Source organism: Protopterus annectens, chromosome 8.part0, assembly GCF_019279795.1.
Source record: "Protopterus annectens isolate FY-2018-M chromosome 8.part0, PAN1.0, whole genome shotgun sequence".
Taxonomy (NCBI): Eukaryota; Metazoa; Chordata; order Ceratodontiformes; family Protopteridae; genus Protopterus; species Protopterus annectens.
In genome coordinates this window covers 639,954,174-639,970,869 of record NC_056741.1, presented here as the reverse complement: position 1 = coordinate 639,970,869, position 16,696 = coordinate 639,954,174, and the positions used below count along the sequence as shown (strand labels likewise).

At 43.0% G+C, this 16,696-nt stretch overlaps 1 protein-coding gene across 1 annotated transcript in view; it reads right to left on the bottom strand.

Annotated features, from left to right (window-relative positions):
- The window catches only part of CACNA1F (calcium voltage-gated channel subunit alpha1 F), a 4,101,209-nt gene that overhangs the window by 3,077,572 nt on the left and 1,006,941 nt on the right, over positions 1 to 16,696 (bottom strand). Inside the window, 1 exon segment of the mRNA XM_044079296.1 lies at positions 11,917 to 12,083. Within this exon segment, the coding sequence (XP_043935231.1) occupies positions 11,917 to 12,083 (167 nt within the window).

Below are 16,696 nucleotides of genomic sequence, written 5' to 3'. Positions count from 1 at the left end.
CCGTGGTAGAATCTGAGTGAGGGAGTCGAAGATCCCAAAGGCCTTGAAGACTTGGCTTAAGGCTCTTTTGACTTAGGTTTGGGGGGAAAGGTTCAGCCTCAGAAATAGTCTCTGAAAAGTACCCTTTCAAAATTAATATGTTTTTCCTATCCATGACTACTTGTGCACTGAAGGCCTTACAGACAGAACAGTTTACCTGAACATGGTCTGGGCCCAAGCAGTACATACACAAAGCATGTGCATCTGGACAGTAGCAACTTGTGCCTACATTTCTGGCACTACTTAAATCCAGAAGGGCCTTTTTCAGACATTTTGCAATATTAACATTAAGAAATAAGAATAGAATACATTTTATTTATTTTTAAACTATCAAAGAAAGAAAATATAGAGAAAAATTACCAGCAATGGTAGTTAATACTGCATAAGAGGAAAAGGGGAAATAAAAGATTGCCAACTAAGGTAAAAAGAATACACACAAAAGTGTAAAAAGGGAGAATTTATAAATCGAAAGATCTAATATTTTATATGAAATAAAAAAGGTAGAAATAACTTATTTATATGCTTAAATTCTTGAGTTCTCAAGGCAACCATGTCCAAATGCAAAAGGGGCAAAAGAAATCTGGGGTATATTAGGGGTTGGTGCATTATGAGTAAGGGAGGAGCTAGAGAGCATTTTGGTGGCAACAAGCTACAATAATGGTTGAGATGGATCCAAGGATCAGACCCAAACCCAAGTGTTGAGGAATGAATGAAAACTGACAACATCAGATACAAAGGTTTGTCCAACAAAAAGTGAGCTATCAAAGGGAAGAGGATTCTGCTTCTTATTCTTCTGATAATAAAGCTCATAGACTATGCCAGTGAAACATTTTCCAATGTTCCAAAGGAAAATTATTGAAAGACAGAAAAAAGCACAGGAGTTGACTAGAAGAACCAGAAGTACATTGGAAATGAACCACAGATTGGAGCTGGGAGCCAGAGATCAACAGGAAGAAAGCCAGCAATTCAGAAATTACTGAATAAATGTGGGATTACAAAGAATCAATCACATTCGTGAAACATGGCGGGACAAGAAAACCTGGAAACATTGGGCTTTTTTGACTGCGTTAAACTTATATGGGACTCCAAAGCATAATCCCTACTTCCTGGCATTAATGTTTGAAAGAACATTAAGGAGAGGGGAAGAGGAAGGAAAGAGGTAACTGTAAATTAAATTAGTTTTTGTTCTTAACAGTATTTCTACAAAGCATGACATATACTGCATGTTACATAGTAAAACTTTTTCAGATCTTTTTGCATGTAATAGGGATACTAGCATAAACAGGTGCATTTTTTTCTCATCCTTTCTTTATTTTTGTTTAGTAAAAAGAAAAGAATACCAGGACTAAAGAGCATGATACAAGTAAAACTGATAAGCCTTATCTTACTTTTGCATAGGGGAGTGACTGGATTAAAGTCCTTAGCTTGATCTAACAACAATTTTAAGTGGAAGCAAGTAAATAAAAGAGCACTGAATGTAATGAACAGTTTTCCTTTAGCAAATAAATGTTCAGAAGGCAACATGAGAAGCTTGTAGCTGAATGCAACTGTATAGTTGACTATCACGTTTCTATTCAGACAAGCTAAGGGCAATAAAACAGAATACTTTTTTCTTTCAACAGCTAAAACATAATGTTTTCTGAAAGCATTCAAGTTGTTTTCTACATATGGTAGAGGAATAAAGATAAGGCAAAAACAGACAACACTCAGTGTAAGTAGGAGCACATGCTGTACCATGCATCTAAGTATGGATAACCTTCATTATAGGTCAATTCAAGCCTATAAGTGTAGCTGTCAATCTGAGACAATTGTTCTTATTATGAAGGTTAAACTTCATTATTTAAAGATGTACAAAATGTTGTTTGTTTGCATTAAATTAATAGGTTATGTGAGTGTTTTGTGTGTGTGTGTGTGTGTGTGTGTGTGTGCGTGTTTGTGTGTTCTGAGGCTTTTCATTAAAGCAAAAAGTCTTGTAAGATATGACATAGGTTCAAATGTATATGACACAAAACAACTGTATAAAAGATCAACCTGCCAAACATTAGTGTGTACATGTAACACAAAAGCTGAAACTAGACATTTTTAAAAAAGCTGTTATACATAACAGGTGGGAATTATACCTTCTTATCATAATGGTAACACTCTCTATATTATCTTTGAATATGAATGGTCTCACAGGTATACAGGAAAAAAAGAAAGAGCAGTGAACCATATTAAAAAATGCAGAGTGCAAATAGCTATGATATAGGATACATTTAGAAAGAAATGAGCATGTGAATTTGATAAAGAAAGGATGGTTATTCAATGGAATATCTCGGATAAAGGAAAATGGGAATAATTACACTAATTACTAGAGCAGCTTCCACAATGACATAAGAGGGGGAAAGATAATAATGGTAGATTTGTAATAGTAAGGGGTTGCTGGCAAGGGAGGAGGATTATACTAACTTGTATTTATATTCTACCTAAAATTGATACAATGGAGCTTAAGAAAATTCTGGAAGAAATAATCAGCTTCCAGCAGGGATTTTGATTTGCACTAGTGAGAATATGTCGGGGAGCTTGAAGGAAAAACATAACAAAAAGAGGGCAGATTTTTGAAGAAATTTATGAAAATATCTGGTATGGAAGATGTGAATTCAGTAGTAGGAGCTCAGAGAGAATTTACATATTATTCCCCAAGGTACAAAAACTGAGCTATGACAGACAGAACTTAATATTTCCCAGGAACATATGCATTTAACTGAAAGTTTTGATAAATATCCAATAACTATTTCAGATCATGCACCAATAAGAACTAAAATAAAAATGCAGGTAATGGAATAAAAATGAGAGACTGGTGCTTCCCCACTTATCTGTTATGCAGAGAGGAATTTAAGGCATGGTTATTGAAAATTACTCAGGAGTTAATAGAGAAGACATAAATTTGTTCAGAAAATATACTTAAGGAGAGGGATAAAATGAAAGTGAAGTTTACAAATAGTGTATAAATAAAAGAGAAAGAAACGCGGTTAAGAACAAGAAGTACTTGGAAGGACTGACAAAGGTTAAAGTATTGCAGAAAAGGGGAAATCTCACAGAACAAAAAGAGGTGCAACTCCAGAGTGCTAAACAAAAAATAATGGAATATCTTGATAATATCTGAATCAAACAGTGAGACAGCAATCCGTCTCTGCTAGGTTATCCAGTCAAATCGTGAGCAGGACTCGAACAAGGATATAAGCAACATTTATTAATTAAAATTAGACACGAGAAATCTAAAAAGTATGGTAAGCGCTTTCATCTGCGTTTGCAGACTTCATCAGGCAACGTTTGTGCCAATAAAGAAGGTTTTATACATCAGCGTCTTCTACCACTTGGTCCTTGGATATTTATTGGTTTGATCCCTGAAGCTGTGGTTTGGTTATATTTCGTTTATTTCAGCTTCCCTCAACTTTGTGTTTTATGTACTCACCATAACGATCGATGTATGTGGTCCATCTCACCTACATTCCTTACTCACGGGTTCGGAGCCGAGAATCGGCTTTGACTCAGCCAAATTTCTCTAGCATGAAGTCTCTAATTGGCTGGGCTAACCCGGTATCCCAGGATGCACCTCGCCCTAGCCCCAGATCTTGTTTGCAATCATAACAATCAAACACTCATAACCCATACTCAATAAACACTGGAAGAAATTCCAGCCAGATAAGGGAACAAAATCACTGACCTTGAAGGGTCCACAGAGCCAATATTCTTCCAAATCCTCTAGGAAGGGGGCAAGTGGGAGGGTACGTAGGAATGTAGGCGAGATGGACCACATACATCGATCGTTATGGTGAGTACATAACTAACTGATGTTATGTGGTCCTATCTCGCCTACATTCCTTATTCATGGGACAGTGTCTCCAGCACTTCTATCCTGGGAGGCTCATAAGAAGATACTCCTGAGAACCATGGAACCAAAGGAAGCCCGGCCCCTAGAAGCCACGTCCAGCTTGTAATGAGTAATAAAAGTGTTGGGAGAAGCCCAAGTGGCCGCAGCACAAATATCATCCAAGGAAAGCCTAGCGTGGAAAGCTACTGATGTAGACATAGCCCTGGTAGAATGAGCCTTGACGGGAAAGGGTAAAGTTCTGTCTGCTGACGAGTAGATGAATGAAATACAATCTTTGATCCATTTAGAAATTGTGCACTTGGAAATAGGACAACCTGCTCTGTTCTCTGAAAAGGACACAAACAGCTGATCAAATTTCCTAACATGCTTAGTCCTATGTAAATAAAATCGCAGTTGTCTGTGCACATCCAACTGATGAAACCTGAACGCTGCTTTATTGGAAAAGTTCGGAAAAATACTGGTAGCTCAATAGATTGATGGAGATTGACAGTGGATGACACCTTTGGAAGGAAGGACGGGTTGAGCCTCAGGGAAACTCTGTCCATATGAAAAATCAAATACGGAGGTTTAATGGACAAGGCTTGAAGTTCTGATACCCTCCTGGCCAATGTAATGGCTATCAGAAAGGCCGTCTTCCAAGATAAGAATTTTAAGTCGCAAATGGCAGCCGGTTCAAAGGGTGGTGACGTAATAGCTTGTAGCACAAGGTTCAGGTCCCATGGCAGTACAGGTTCAGAAACTGGGGGACGAAGTAACCAAGCGCCTTTTAGAAAGGCTTTACAGAGTTTGTGGCCCATAAGAGAGGGCTCATAAGATGTGTGAAAACTGGAAATTGCAGCCAACTGCACTTTAATGGTAGCGGGTGCGGAGCCCTGACAGAACAACATGGCTAAAAAATCTAAGACTGACGGAATAGGGGCTGTGAAGGGGTCCAAACCTTGAACCTGAGCCCAAATGGAGAATCTCCTCCATTTACTGGAATAAATCTTCCTGGTGGAAGACTTATGAGAAAAGACAAGATGTGCACCACTTCAGGTGAAAAGGAGTGTCGTCTGACTAGCGACGGAAGTGGAGCAGCCAGGCTGTCAACCTGAGAGTTCGCAGGGATGAAATTGTCCTGACATGTGAATCAGGAGGTCTGGCACTGGGGCCAGAGTCCATGGACCGTCCAGTGCGTACCATTGAAGAAAAGGGAACAATACTTGTCGAGGCCAGTGTGGAGCAATAAGGATCATCCTGCTTCCCAAGGATATGGCTTTCTGTATCACTCTTGGTAACAGGGGAAACAAAGGGAAAGCGTAGACCAGACCGGGGGGCCAATCATGAGCTAGAGTGTCCCTGGGTGATTCCCCCTGTGGGGGGATCAGAGTGAAGTACTTGCTGCATTTGGCATTGAGGGGGCTGGCGAAGAGATCGCAGCAAGGCTGACCCCACCTTTTGAAGATCTGAACCGCCACTCAGTTGTTCAGGGACCACTCGTGAGGCATCAGAACAGCTCTGCTTAGCCTGTCCGCTATCACGTTGGCCTTCCCCGGAATGTGCGTTGCCACTAGAAACCGTTGGGAAGACACTGCCACTGCCACACTCGCATGGCCTCTCTGCAGAGAGGATAAGATTTGGTTCCCCCCTGCTTGTTCAGGTACCACACTACGGACATGTTGTCCAAGTGCATTGCAATCGTTCCCAGAGGTAGAGAGTCCTGGAGTGCTCGCAACGCCAGAAACACCACTCTCATCTCCAGAACATTGATATGCAAGTGCACCTCGTGATCTTGACAGGTGCCTTGGACCGTCCTGCCTAGATAATGCCCCCCCCCCATCTGGGAGGCGTCCGTGGCCACCACGGCCACTGGAGACATAGGAACCAAGCTCCTTCCTCTGTCCAGATTGGAGGAGCATAGCCACCAGGGGAGGTCCTGTTTGCATCGCTCCATGAGAAGTATCAAGTGGGAAAGAGGAAGCTTTTGAAAGGACCACTGAACCGACAGGAGCCACTGTAGGATCCGCATGTGTAACCTGGCGAGAGGTACCAGCATGATGGTGGAGGTCATGGATCCCAAGGGCTGAAGAACTAACCTGGCCTGAACTTTTCTGAGGGGCAACAGTGCGTGGATCTGAGACTGCAACACTCTTATCCTGTCCTGTGGCAGAAAGGCGCGCATTTGAATAGAGCCTAGCTCTGCGCCTATAAAAACAACACGCTGTGGGGGCTGCAAGGCAGACTTTTCCCAGTTCAAAGTAATTCCTAGACGTTGGCAAAGTGAGATGATCATCTCCCTGGCTTGAACAAGCAGATGCCTGGTGGGGGCGGCGAGAAGCCAGTCGTCCAGATACGGAAACACCTGGAATCCTAGACGTCTCAGGTGAGCTGTCACCACTTCCAAACACTTGGTAAACACCATGGGGGCTGTGGTGAGACCAAAGGGCAAGGCACGAAACTTAAAGTAACTGGTTCCTAGCCGGAAGCGTAAATGACTCCTGGATGCCTTCTCCATTTTGATGTGGTAGTAGGCATCCTTGAGATCGATGGAGCACATCCATACTCCTTTCCCCAGCAGTGGAAAAATGGACTGAAGAGTGACCATTCAGAACTTGGACTTCAGAACGTAGCAATTCAGTCAATTGAGATCCAGAATGGGTCTCAGGTCCCCTGTCCTTTTCGGCACCAAAAAGAGTCGTGAGTAAGTTCCTGATTCGACATGGTCTGAGGGGACTGGTTGGATGACTCCTTTTTCTAGCAGCTTTGCAACTTCTAGTACTGCTTGATCCCGTTGACTGGGTGGGACGTCCGGGATCCTTCTGACTGGAGGGGGAGTCGATGCAAAGGAAATAGTGTAACCTCCGGTAACTATTCGGAGCACACAACAATCCTGGGTGATGCTTTCCCAGGCTTCTGGATGCAACGAAATTCGGCCCCCGACTGGCTCCGGAATAGCACAGTCGGGCAACACCTCAGGAATGCTGGAAGGAAGAACCGCAAAAGGAATCTCGGTCTCCCGAGTTGCAGGGGCCTCCTGTGCCTCTAGGACAGCGTTTTCCGGAATAATCCCCCCCCCCTTGCCTCTGGAGGGGGACTCACCTTGAGCTGTGGGAAAGGACCTCTGAGACTTTTTGAGCCACATTTTCCCTCCTTTCTGAGCCTTGGGATAAGGCCTAGAAGGGAGAGAAAAACGGGCCCCTACGGCAGATAGGGTCTTTCCCTCCTGTTCGCATCTGGTGAGGGTGTCTTTCACTTTGGGTCCGAAGAGAGAGGACCCATCAAAGGGGGCATCAGTGAAGGAAGACTTAAAGGCATCCGCGAAATGACACAGGCGCATCCAGGCTTGCCTTCTGAGAGCTACGCCTGAGCTAGCTGCCCTACTCGACCCTTCGGCTGCATAAGATATGAGCCTCATAGACGAGTTGACAATGGACCCTAGGGTAGACAACTGGGTGTTAACAGTCTGCGCTACCGCCTCAGGCATGTTACCCATTAGAGTATCTCCTAGCTCCTTCAGGAGATCTCTTTGGAGCCGAGTGAAATGACAGAGGTAATTCAACGACCGTAAGGTAAAGGTCGCCGAAGACAGGGTACGCTTCCCATACCGGTCCATACTCCTGGACTCCTTGTTAGGAGGGTGGACTGAAGAAGAAGCCTCTGCAACTTCCTGCTGAGTGGCTGCTGCCACCACCAAGGCATCTACCGAAACCCCTTTGGTAAGGAACTCTTTGCCTGGGGGAGCAGACAGGAACTTGTTTGGATGTCTGGGCACCAGTTCCATGGAATCACGGTTCTCCCACACCCTTCGACAAATCAAGTCCAGGAGTTTGTCGAAGAGTGGAGACACCCAGGAGGCGGAGGGTTGAGATCCGAAGGCCTTGAGGAATACCGACTCCTCCTTAGAGGGGGCCTTGGAGGGCCAATCGCCTCTCTGTCTCAAAATCTCCAGGATGTCGGAGAAAGAGACATCATCGGAGGACGACTTGGTGGACCCCTCTGATTCCTCATGGTCGGTATTGGAAGTGAGTGACTCATCCTGGGAGTCGATGTGCTTCCTCTTGCACGACTTCTTACTGGGAGGCTCCTCAGGCACAGACTCTGAGAGGCCCTCAGAAAGTAGGGGACCGCCCAAAGGGGTATCCCCAGACCTTCGGGCTCCACCGTCCATGGAGAGGGGGGCGTCAGAGGCTCTAGCCGGGGTGTAAGGGGACGGAGTGACCGATCCCGGTGATGTACCTGACGACCTGGCCAGGGTGCTCCTCATGGCCTCGAAGGCCGGTCCCCCCGAGTCCGAGGACCGACCAGTCTCCGAGACCATGATTGGAGTCGAGATTCCCCGAGCCGAAGCACTGAGAGGGAGGCTCGGAACCGACAGGAGTCCCGAGGTATCCCCCTCGGGTCCGACTGTGGAAACTCGAGTGCTGAAACCAGAGGATGGAGCCGACCTGGTTGTAGCTGAAGCCGGCTCCGATAGACTCACTTGGGGTATTGGAGCCGACACCAGAACATCACTCGGCGCAGAGCACTCCGGCTCCGAAAACACATCGGTGTTTGTTGGAGGAATCATCGGTACAAGAATGGTAATCGGCTCCGGAGCCGACTGGGTCGGAGCCAAAAACAGTTTTGCTAACACCGGCGACTGTAGGAGCCTCTGGACCACCTTATCCACATCCAAATCAGATAGCCTAGAGGATTTGGAAGAAATAGAAGGAGATCTGGATCTCCCGACTGGAGACTCATGCCTGACACTGGGTAACCTGCACCGAAGAGGTTCCAATAGTAACGGAGCCGAGGTCGACTCCAGTGCAACAGATACCTCCTGCAGCCCCGAGGACAATGGAGCTGAGGAGGTAGTATCCATTTCCGAGTCCTTCTCCTTCAGCCCCGAGGACAGTGGAGCCGAGGATGTAGTATCCATTTCCGAGACCTTCTCCTTCGGCCCCGAGGACAGTGGAGCCGAGGAGGAAGTATCCAATTTACAAACCTTCTCCGATGGCTCCGAAGAAGCAGACGGAGCCGGAGATCTTTTCTTGGCCTTAGGAGGTTTAGACTTGGTACTAGAAGGCGGAGACGACTCCAAGGCCTCCTCAAAGGAGGGCTTGATCAGACACTCAAAATCGGTTTACTTTTACATTCCTGCAGTACCCTAGGGCTAAACACATGACAGAAACTGCAGGACTCTTGCAAGTAAATAGCACCAAGGCAATAAACACAGATAGAGTGCCCATCTGTAATGGACATTTTATAGCCACATTTTGTACACTTCTTAAACCCAGAGGGTTTATGTTCCTTCAGTTCTTTCGACATGGCAAGCAACCGTGCCACACACAACCGACAGAGTCAAACACAAAAGGAGGGCGGGAAGACCAACAAGCACTTAAAAGGACAAGGAAACTCTAACTTAAACGCTTCCTAAAAGGGAGTTAACCGCTAACACAACAGCACAACACAACAAGGGAACACACTGGAGAGGACTAGGTCCTCTAACTTAAACGGGCCTAGCCCGCAAAAACAGTAGGGATACCACAAAACACTAAACTCTCAAAACCTCACGCAACAACTATTCAGGTACAAGGTTGGCTCTCAAAATAGCTTTTGTCAAAAGGAAGACTGCTAAAATACTAAAAGTATTTTAAAAGGGTACTTAGCCACAGCCAAGCGAGACCACGTCCTAACTCTACGAGCGGCAAATAAGATCTGGGGCTAGGGCGAGGTGCATCCTGGGATGCTAGAGAAATTTGGCTGTGTCGGAGGCGAGAACCCATGAGTAAGGAATGTAGGCGAGATAGGACCACATAACATCATACGTTTTGGGGAGTATAATGAGTTCACAGATTTAAAAAATTCTCTACAGAGTACTCTTTCAGAAATACTGGGTGAGCAAATGGGTGTAGCTAAGGAAATTATTCTTTTGAGCTGGGACACAGGATCTGATTTGCTTAAACATAGTTAAGTCTTGTTAAGTTTAATTCTGATAGCTGCCAAAAAAGCAATTACTAGAAAATGGAAATCAAAGCCTAAACCAACTGTATTTGAAGTACTGAATACTGTAACAGAGATAAAAGAAATGGAGATGGGATCTTTAGAAAAGGAAAGGCGCTAATTATCTAAAAATAAATGGAATCTGAGGAACAATACATGCAGAATAATGTTTTGGAGGAGTGAGGTTTAAGGAAATGCTGAAACTGAGCAATTTTTGTAATGCTGTACTGACGATAGTCATAAAAAAGAGCATGTGATGTACAATATGTGTAACTGGAAACGTTATTATGATTTGTTTTCTTTTATATTAATGTATGTTTTTCTCTGTCTTAACTGATACTTTAATAAAGGTGTTAAAATATGATAAAGGAGGAAATGGTTCTTGTTGATGACAGACTGATTTTTTACAAAAGACATGATTGGTTTTGATTCCATAAGACCAACATTACCATAGGATGTTGGCTGGGACAGGGAAGGAGTATACATCCAATAAAGGTGCTCTTTCTCAGGAAGAAAATATGGTGACCCATGACAGAAATCTATGTTTAATACTTGTACATGGAATCAGAAGACAGTGCATTTTCATTCAACATTTACATTCAAAAAAGACAGAAGTCATTGAAAAAAAAATCCCAATCACTCCTGCTTTACATATAGTAACCCTGTGATGGCTGTATTATGAAAAAAGTAGAAATCCCTGAAAATATCTTAAATACAAAATGAAGAAATTCATACTCATGACTGCACATTACAGCACTGACCACTAATATGTGGCTTAGTTATAAACAAAGATTCAGACTGTCTGGACAGCAGAAATGTGTTGCTGCCAACTCCAGGATGGCATCTGAATCATTCAGATTTTAAGATATATACCTAACCTGCACAACAGAATCTGACAGTCAATGAATTTGAAAACATAAAGGTATGTAATGGGATGAAGAAATAAAATTCTGGATAATTAAAAAAAATCTCACTTGTTATAAAATACAATCAAAATTAATGCTCATAACCTTTTTAATGTACTGATTATACAATCATGCTATTATGGGAGATCCTGCAAATCATATTTTTACAACCTCATATTTTTGTTCTCTCACTATCAACATGCCTTCTTTTGTTGTTTTTAGGGCTTATTTGTCCTTTTCGCACAGCTGAGGAAAAATGCCAAGTTCAGCATTATTCTAAACTTAGAAAAAAAGACTCCGACCTCAAGCAACTCTAAAGTCATTGATTATACCATACTAATGAAGTCTAGACCCCCCCCCCCAGTCTGAAAACAGGGGTCTATATTATATTGTCGCAAGCTGACAATATCAAATCTATTGTCGGCATGACAATAGCGAAAGCGAAGAATATCAGCCAGGTAAACAGAAATCTCCGTAGGGGGAGATTTCTGTTTACCTCAATGTGCGGTCTCAGAGTTGGTATATTTAAGTGGCGGGGGGTGTGGGGGGTGCAGGGGGACTTGCCCCCCTGTCTACACCCTTTAGTTTTTTTTTTTTATCCTCGTTCGATATTTTACTGCATTGATCAACTGTGTTCAATATTTATTGCTTTGATGCAGTAAAGCTTCAACGAAGTAATATAAACGTGAAAACAGTGCTCTTAATATGTAACTTTTGTACATCTATGTCTACAGGGCAGACATCATAATGAAAAAAAAAAACAATGTTAGCACTAAAACAACGTTTAAGAAGCACAAATACATTTCAAGAAGCATAACTCTACAGAGTTTCTTGAAAAAATATTCACATTCCTTACGATATGAGGAAGACTTTTATATCAGAAAACAAGAACCCCCTTTCAAAACAAAGAGCCAATACTCAAAGGCAATATTTCTACATTAATGTTTCAAAGTAAAGCCACTAGCTCAGCAGCTTAAGTCATGCTCTTCAAAGTGGAAAATGATTTAATATCTATCTCACTATTTCATACAGCACAAGTGTTTGTTATTAACAGTCTTGGCTGACTAAATGTGAGTAAAGGAATAGGATTCCTCCCTCCCATGAAGGTTGCTTTGTCAACATTTGGTATGTACTCACGGTTGCGTTTTCCTTCAAACTCCTCATCGTCATTCTCCGGATCAATGTCTTCAGCCTGTGTGATCCAGTCAAAGTACCCCTTCAAGTCTTCCTCCAGTTGCTGCTTCTCCCTCAGTTTCTGGAAGTCTCCTCGAGCTTTGGCCTTCTCTCTTTCCTTGGAGAATTCACTGTTGGCAGAAAAGCAACAGTCTTATCCTTCTTTGAAGCTACAATTGCCTTGCTGTCAAACAACTATTCCCCTCCACAACTCTGACTCATTCTACACATTCTGATACCTTCATTTATTCTGCTTTGTTTGACAAAGTGCAGACACTGAGGTAAAACTACTGACAATATATTGGGACACTCAACTGAGTTCCTATCAGCAGACCGAAGACGCATGTTTTCAAATGCGTCTTGGTCGAACTGACAAAACAGAAACTGCAAAATATCGAAGCGGCATGTAAGCGAATTCTTTCCCTGGGAAAGAATTTGCTTGGCCGCTTTGGTACTTTGCCGTTTTCAGCACTGTAGTGTGGTCTCAGAGTTGGTATATTTAAGTAGGGGGGTGTGGGGGGCAAAGCCCCCCACTTAATCTCATGTTTTAATGTGCTTTCTTTTTTTTTTTTTTTTGTTGGAACAGTGATTTTTTTCCCTTGGAAAAAAATCGCTGTTCTGACAGTTCGGTTTTGTAAGCTTTCGCTTATATGGGGTTGATTAATTACCGTTCGCTTACCTAAGCGTTCAGTGATCTAATTATAGACCCCATTCAACTTACATTGTCATTTACTTAACACTTGCAGAAACTTTTAAAATTAATACAGAAATAATATCTGGCTGCAATTATAAACATCTTTCTTGGTTTATGCCTTTTTCTTTACCTACTAAACTTAATGCTAAGGTACTTCTAAACAGAACACCCTTCATAAAACATGGCAATCACTATTTATTCTCTGCTACTGAGTGGCATCACATGCACAGCAAAATAACTTCAAGGGCAAGTGAAAAAAGTAGCGTGACTCAGGATTCAGATTTAAATGTATGCCTCTCTGCTGGCAGACATATAGCAGAAACAAACGTGGGAGACTACCAACATAAAGTACACAGAGTTTTGTCTCTGTATGTAATTTACATGTCTTCTTTCACACAATAATGAATAGTTTACCTGGGCAGGATGAATGAGAATGTATGTGGCACACCTCATCACAAAAGGTTTCTCATCCAGAAAAAAAGAGGTCATTGTCCCCCTCTACTCAGCCCTCATTAGACCTATTATAGAGTACAACACCCCGTTTGGGATGTACTTCACAAGACATGGGCAGCAACTGGAAAGACAGCAGAAATACCTCACAAAGAGGAGCACTGGCCTCAAACAGTTGCCCTATGCAGACCGTTTTAAGAAACTCCAGCTCTACTCCGTCGCATATCACCTACTCAGAGGCGATCTCTGCCTAACATACAAAGCCATGTCAAACCCCGAGCTGTTAGACATGCTACACTTAGAAAAATCCCAATCCCTACGGGCCACATGCTCCAGGGACCTTAACCTTGTCACCATAATAAACAGAACTTGCTGGAGGGATAGGTTCGTGCCCCAGAGATTTCCCATACTCTGGAACAAGCTGCCCATTTATGTCAAACAGAGCACCTCATTGGCACTTTTAAAGAAAAATCTGGACAACTGGATGGGAAATAGGAAATTTACCCTGGGGATCACTTCTGTGGCTCTGCTCGACAGGGGCACAGGACAATACATTTTTTGGGTGGCTGAAGCCAGGGAATCTTTAAGGCTAGGCTTCTATAGGCCCTGGGGCTGATAGCCTAGTATCTACCTATGAATCTATGAATGCTGCTTATTGGAATGATATAGCTGAAGAAAATGAAACTTTACTGCTCACTATTCAATGACTAGGACATAGGCTAGCAACAGTTTATGCTGAAAGGTATGGACAAAATGCAAAATAACTATTTTGATTAAATTAACTTCTCTTGATAGCACTGGCTAACTGTAACTAAAAAATATCCAATTATCACTTGATGTGTAAGAAAGCTTTTTGCTGTGGATTGACAGTTGGAATCCTCTGTCTTGCAATATTCAGAGCTATTACTGCTTCTTTTTAATTCTCATCTCCAGAGACAAGCAAGCCTCCAGAAGATACATGGTACCATACAATAGGTATAACAACATGCCTAGCTCCTGTGACTGCCACTTCCACCCTCTCCACCACGCAAACACAACACACAATCAAAAATCAATAAAGAAGCATTAACTAGCAACATGTAAGAATGCACAGATATACACTTGTCTGTTTTACAGGGAACTGTGTCAGTAGTTACATGGTGGGGTGTTTGTTCAAGCACTGGGGGAATGGTGGAAGAGTAATAAACAGTACACTACTGAGGTTCCCTCACAAGGAAACTGACACATGAAATATACATCTATATACAATGAGAACATACCTGTGTATGGGGACTCCACAACAAATGCAACTTATATCAGTAGTACTATGCAGTGGGTTACCCCAGCCCAACAGCAGAGGTTAAGGCACAGGATTACCAACTAGAAGACCTGGGTTAGAAACCTGGTCATGGCACAACTGAAAAGCAGCAGCAGTATCTGTGCGGAAGAAAAGCCTGGAAATCTACTTTGTTAATATGCCACAACAACCCTATGGTGTCTACCCACAGAGTCACCATGAGTCAATTTCAACTTGAGGGCACTTACTTATAAAGTATGCTAATTGCTTAGAACAATCTCATACAGCATCAATAAAACATCTGCAGGTCAAAGCAAGACAAAGGCAAAATGTAACAAGCAAAAGCTCAGAAGGCTAAAGCACTAAAATGCTAAAGAAGGAACAATCCTTACAGTCATGGTCCAAGTAGCAATACTTGGTGAAGGTATGAACCATAAAGCAAGTGATTTCTGTATTGGCAACATTCTTGAGATAAGCACTGGAAGCAGCCACATCAACATCCACAGTGACATTTGTGAAACTTGCTTGCCTCAATAATTTAAATAACTAATGGTGCTTTAACCCTACTAAGTGGTTAGTGCACGCGTCCCATCAGGACAGTCAGCAGCCAAACCCTCCTTACACTGCCCCCCTCATACTTACCCCCTATCCCAGCTTTTACTAGCAGCCAAACATTCCTCCGTTTTCTCCCCTATCTCGGGGAACGCTCACTGTGGTCAGTGCTGCAAATACAGATATGTCCACTAGATGGCAGCCTGTACCCACTCTTAATATTCCCTTTAGCAAAAAATAATTTAACCACCTTGACTATTCTGCTATAGCCCGTCATCAATAGTTCTTTACCTCCGTGCATCTCTTTATCCTTCTCCCTATCACCCACCACTACAACTTCCTTCCTCCCCTCCTGCATACTTTCTTCTCTAAACCTACCTTTCCACCCCTCTGATTGTTTTTTTCTGGAGTTGGATTCTTCCTTGACTTGGCTCTACCCGCTCCGTTCGCCCTTCAGGCTCACTCTGCTCCCCTACCATACCCCATTCCCACACACCCCCACATCAATTACATTTATACTTCCATACACCCCACCCCCTATTACCTACCTCTGACCTCATTTCCTCACCCCTAAACACACACCCTCCTTACTACCAACCCATTCCACACCCCCTACATTTACATATCCCTCCCCTTACACTCTAACATATACACCCGCAACACACCCATCTCAGTCTCTTGCCCGTGTAAATACTATGTCTCTTCCTGATTGCTCTCCATACCATCTAACACTCTCTCTAATGTTAATACTGACAAACCTAACATCCCTAAACTCACCTTATCTATCTTCCAACACTACACCAATCACCAACATACACACTCTAACCTCCTACTCTTAACATATCTCCAAGCCTTATTCAATCTCACTCTATCTTCCTGTTTAAACTAACATACTTTACTTATAACCACCTATCCCATTCACATTAGCATACAAACATCAGTCTTGCTTAGCATGCAAACAACCTTGGCTAACACCCCCTATCACTAAACTTGTTCTCTCCCTATGTGGAGATATTCACCCAAGCCCACTACCCCCAACAACAATAATTCCCTTATATCACTACAATTCACCACTATTAACCTCCAAGGCATTAGGAATAAAATTCCAGAATTCCATGCCTGGATATACCAAACTAAACCAGACATACTTGCCACTACCGAAACTTGGCTAAAACCATATGTCAGAGACCCAGAATTCCTCCCACCCAGTTACTCCTGCCTCAGAGCATTTAGACCGCGCAAAAAAGGAGGAGGCAATGCCTTATTCTTCCCACATAGCCTTTCCATTACCCCCATTCATCTCCAATACCTCAATTCTCAAATGCTGAAATACTAATCGCTTTCCTAAACTTAAACAATAACAAAAGCATATGTATTACAACATTATACCTACCCCCAGGAAATAATACCCCACTTCTTGAAGAGATCTTAGCTTGGATCTCCTCAAAAATTAACAATGAAACAATCATACTAGGTGATGTGAATATAAATTGGCCCAGTCAGGTAAACAGCTCCTTACCCCCCAATATCAACCTCTACAACTTTACCCAAGTAATCACAGATATAACCAGACCAGCTAAAAACAATAGCGGTGACTCAGTCATAGACTGGATCCTTGTTTCTGACCCCAACAAGTTCTCCAAAACAGGTACCCTTCCCTGCAATATCAGTGACCACAATCCAGCCTATGACATATGTGAGATATTCCAACTACCCAACCAACATCATTATATACTACGGCAAAGCCTTCCTAATTTCAACCAAGACGGTTT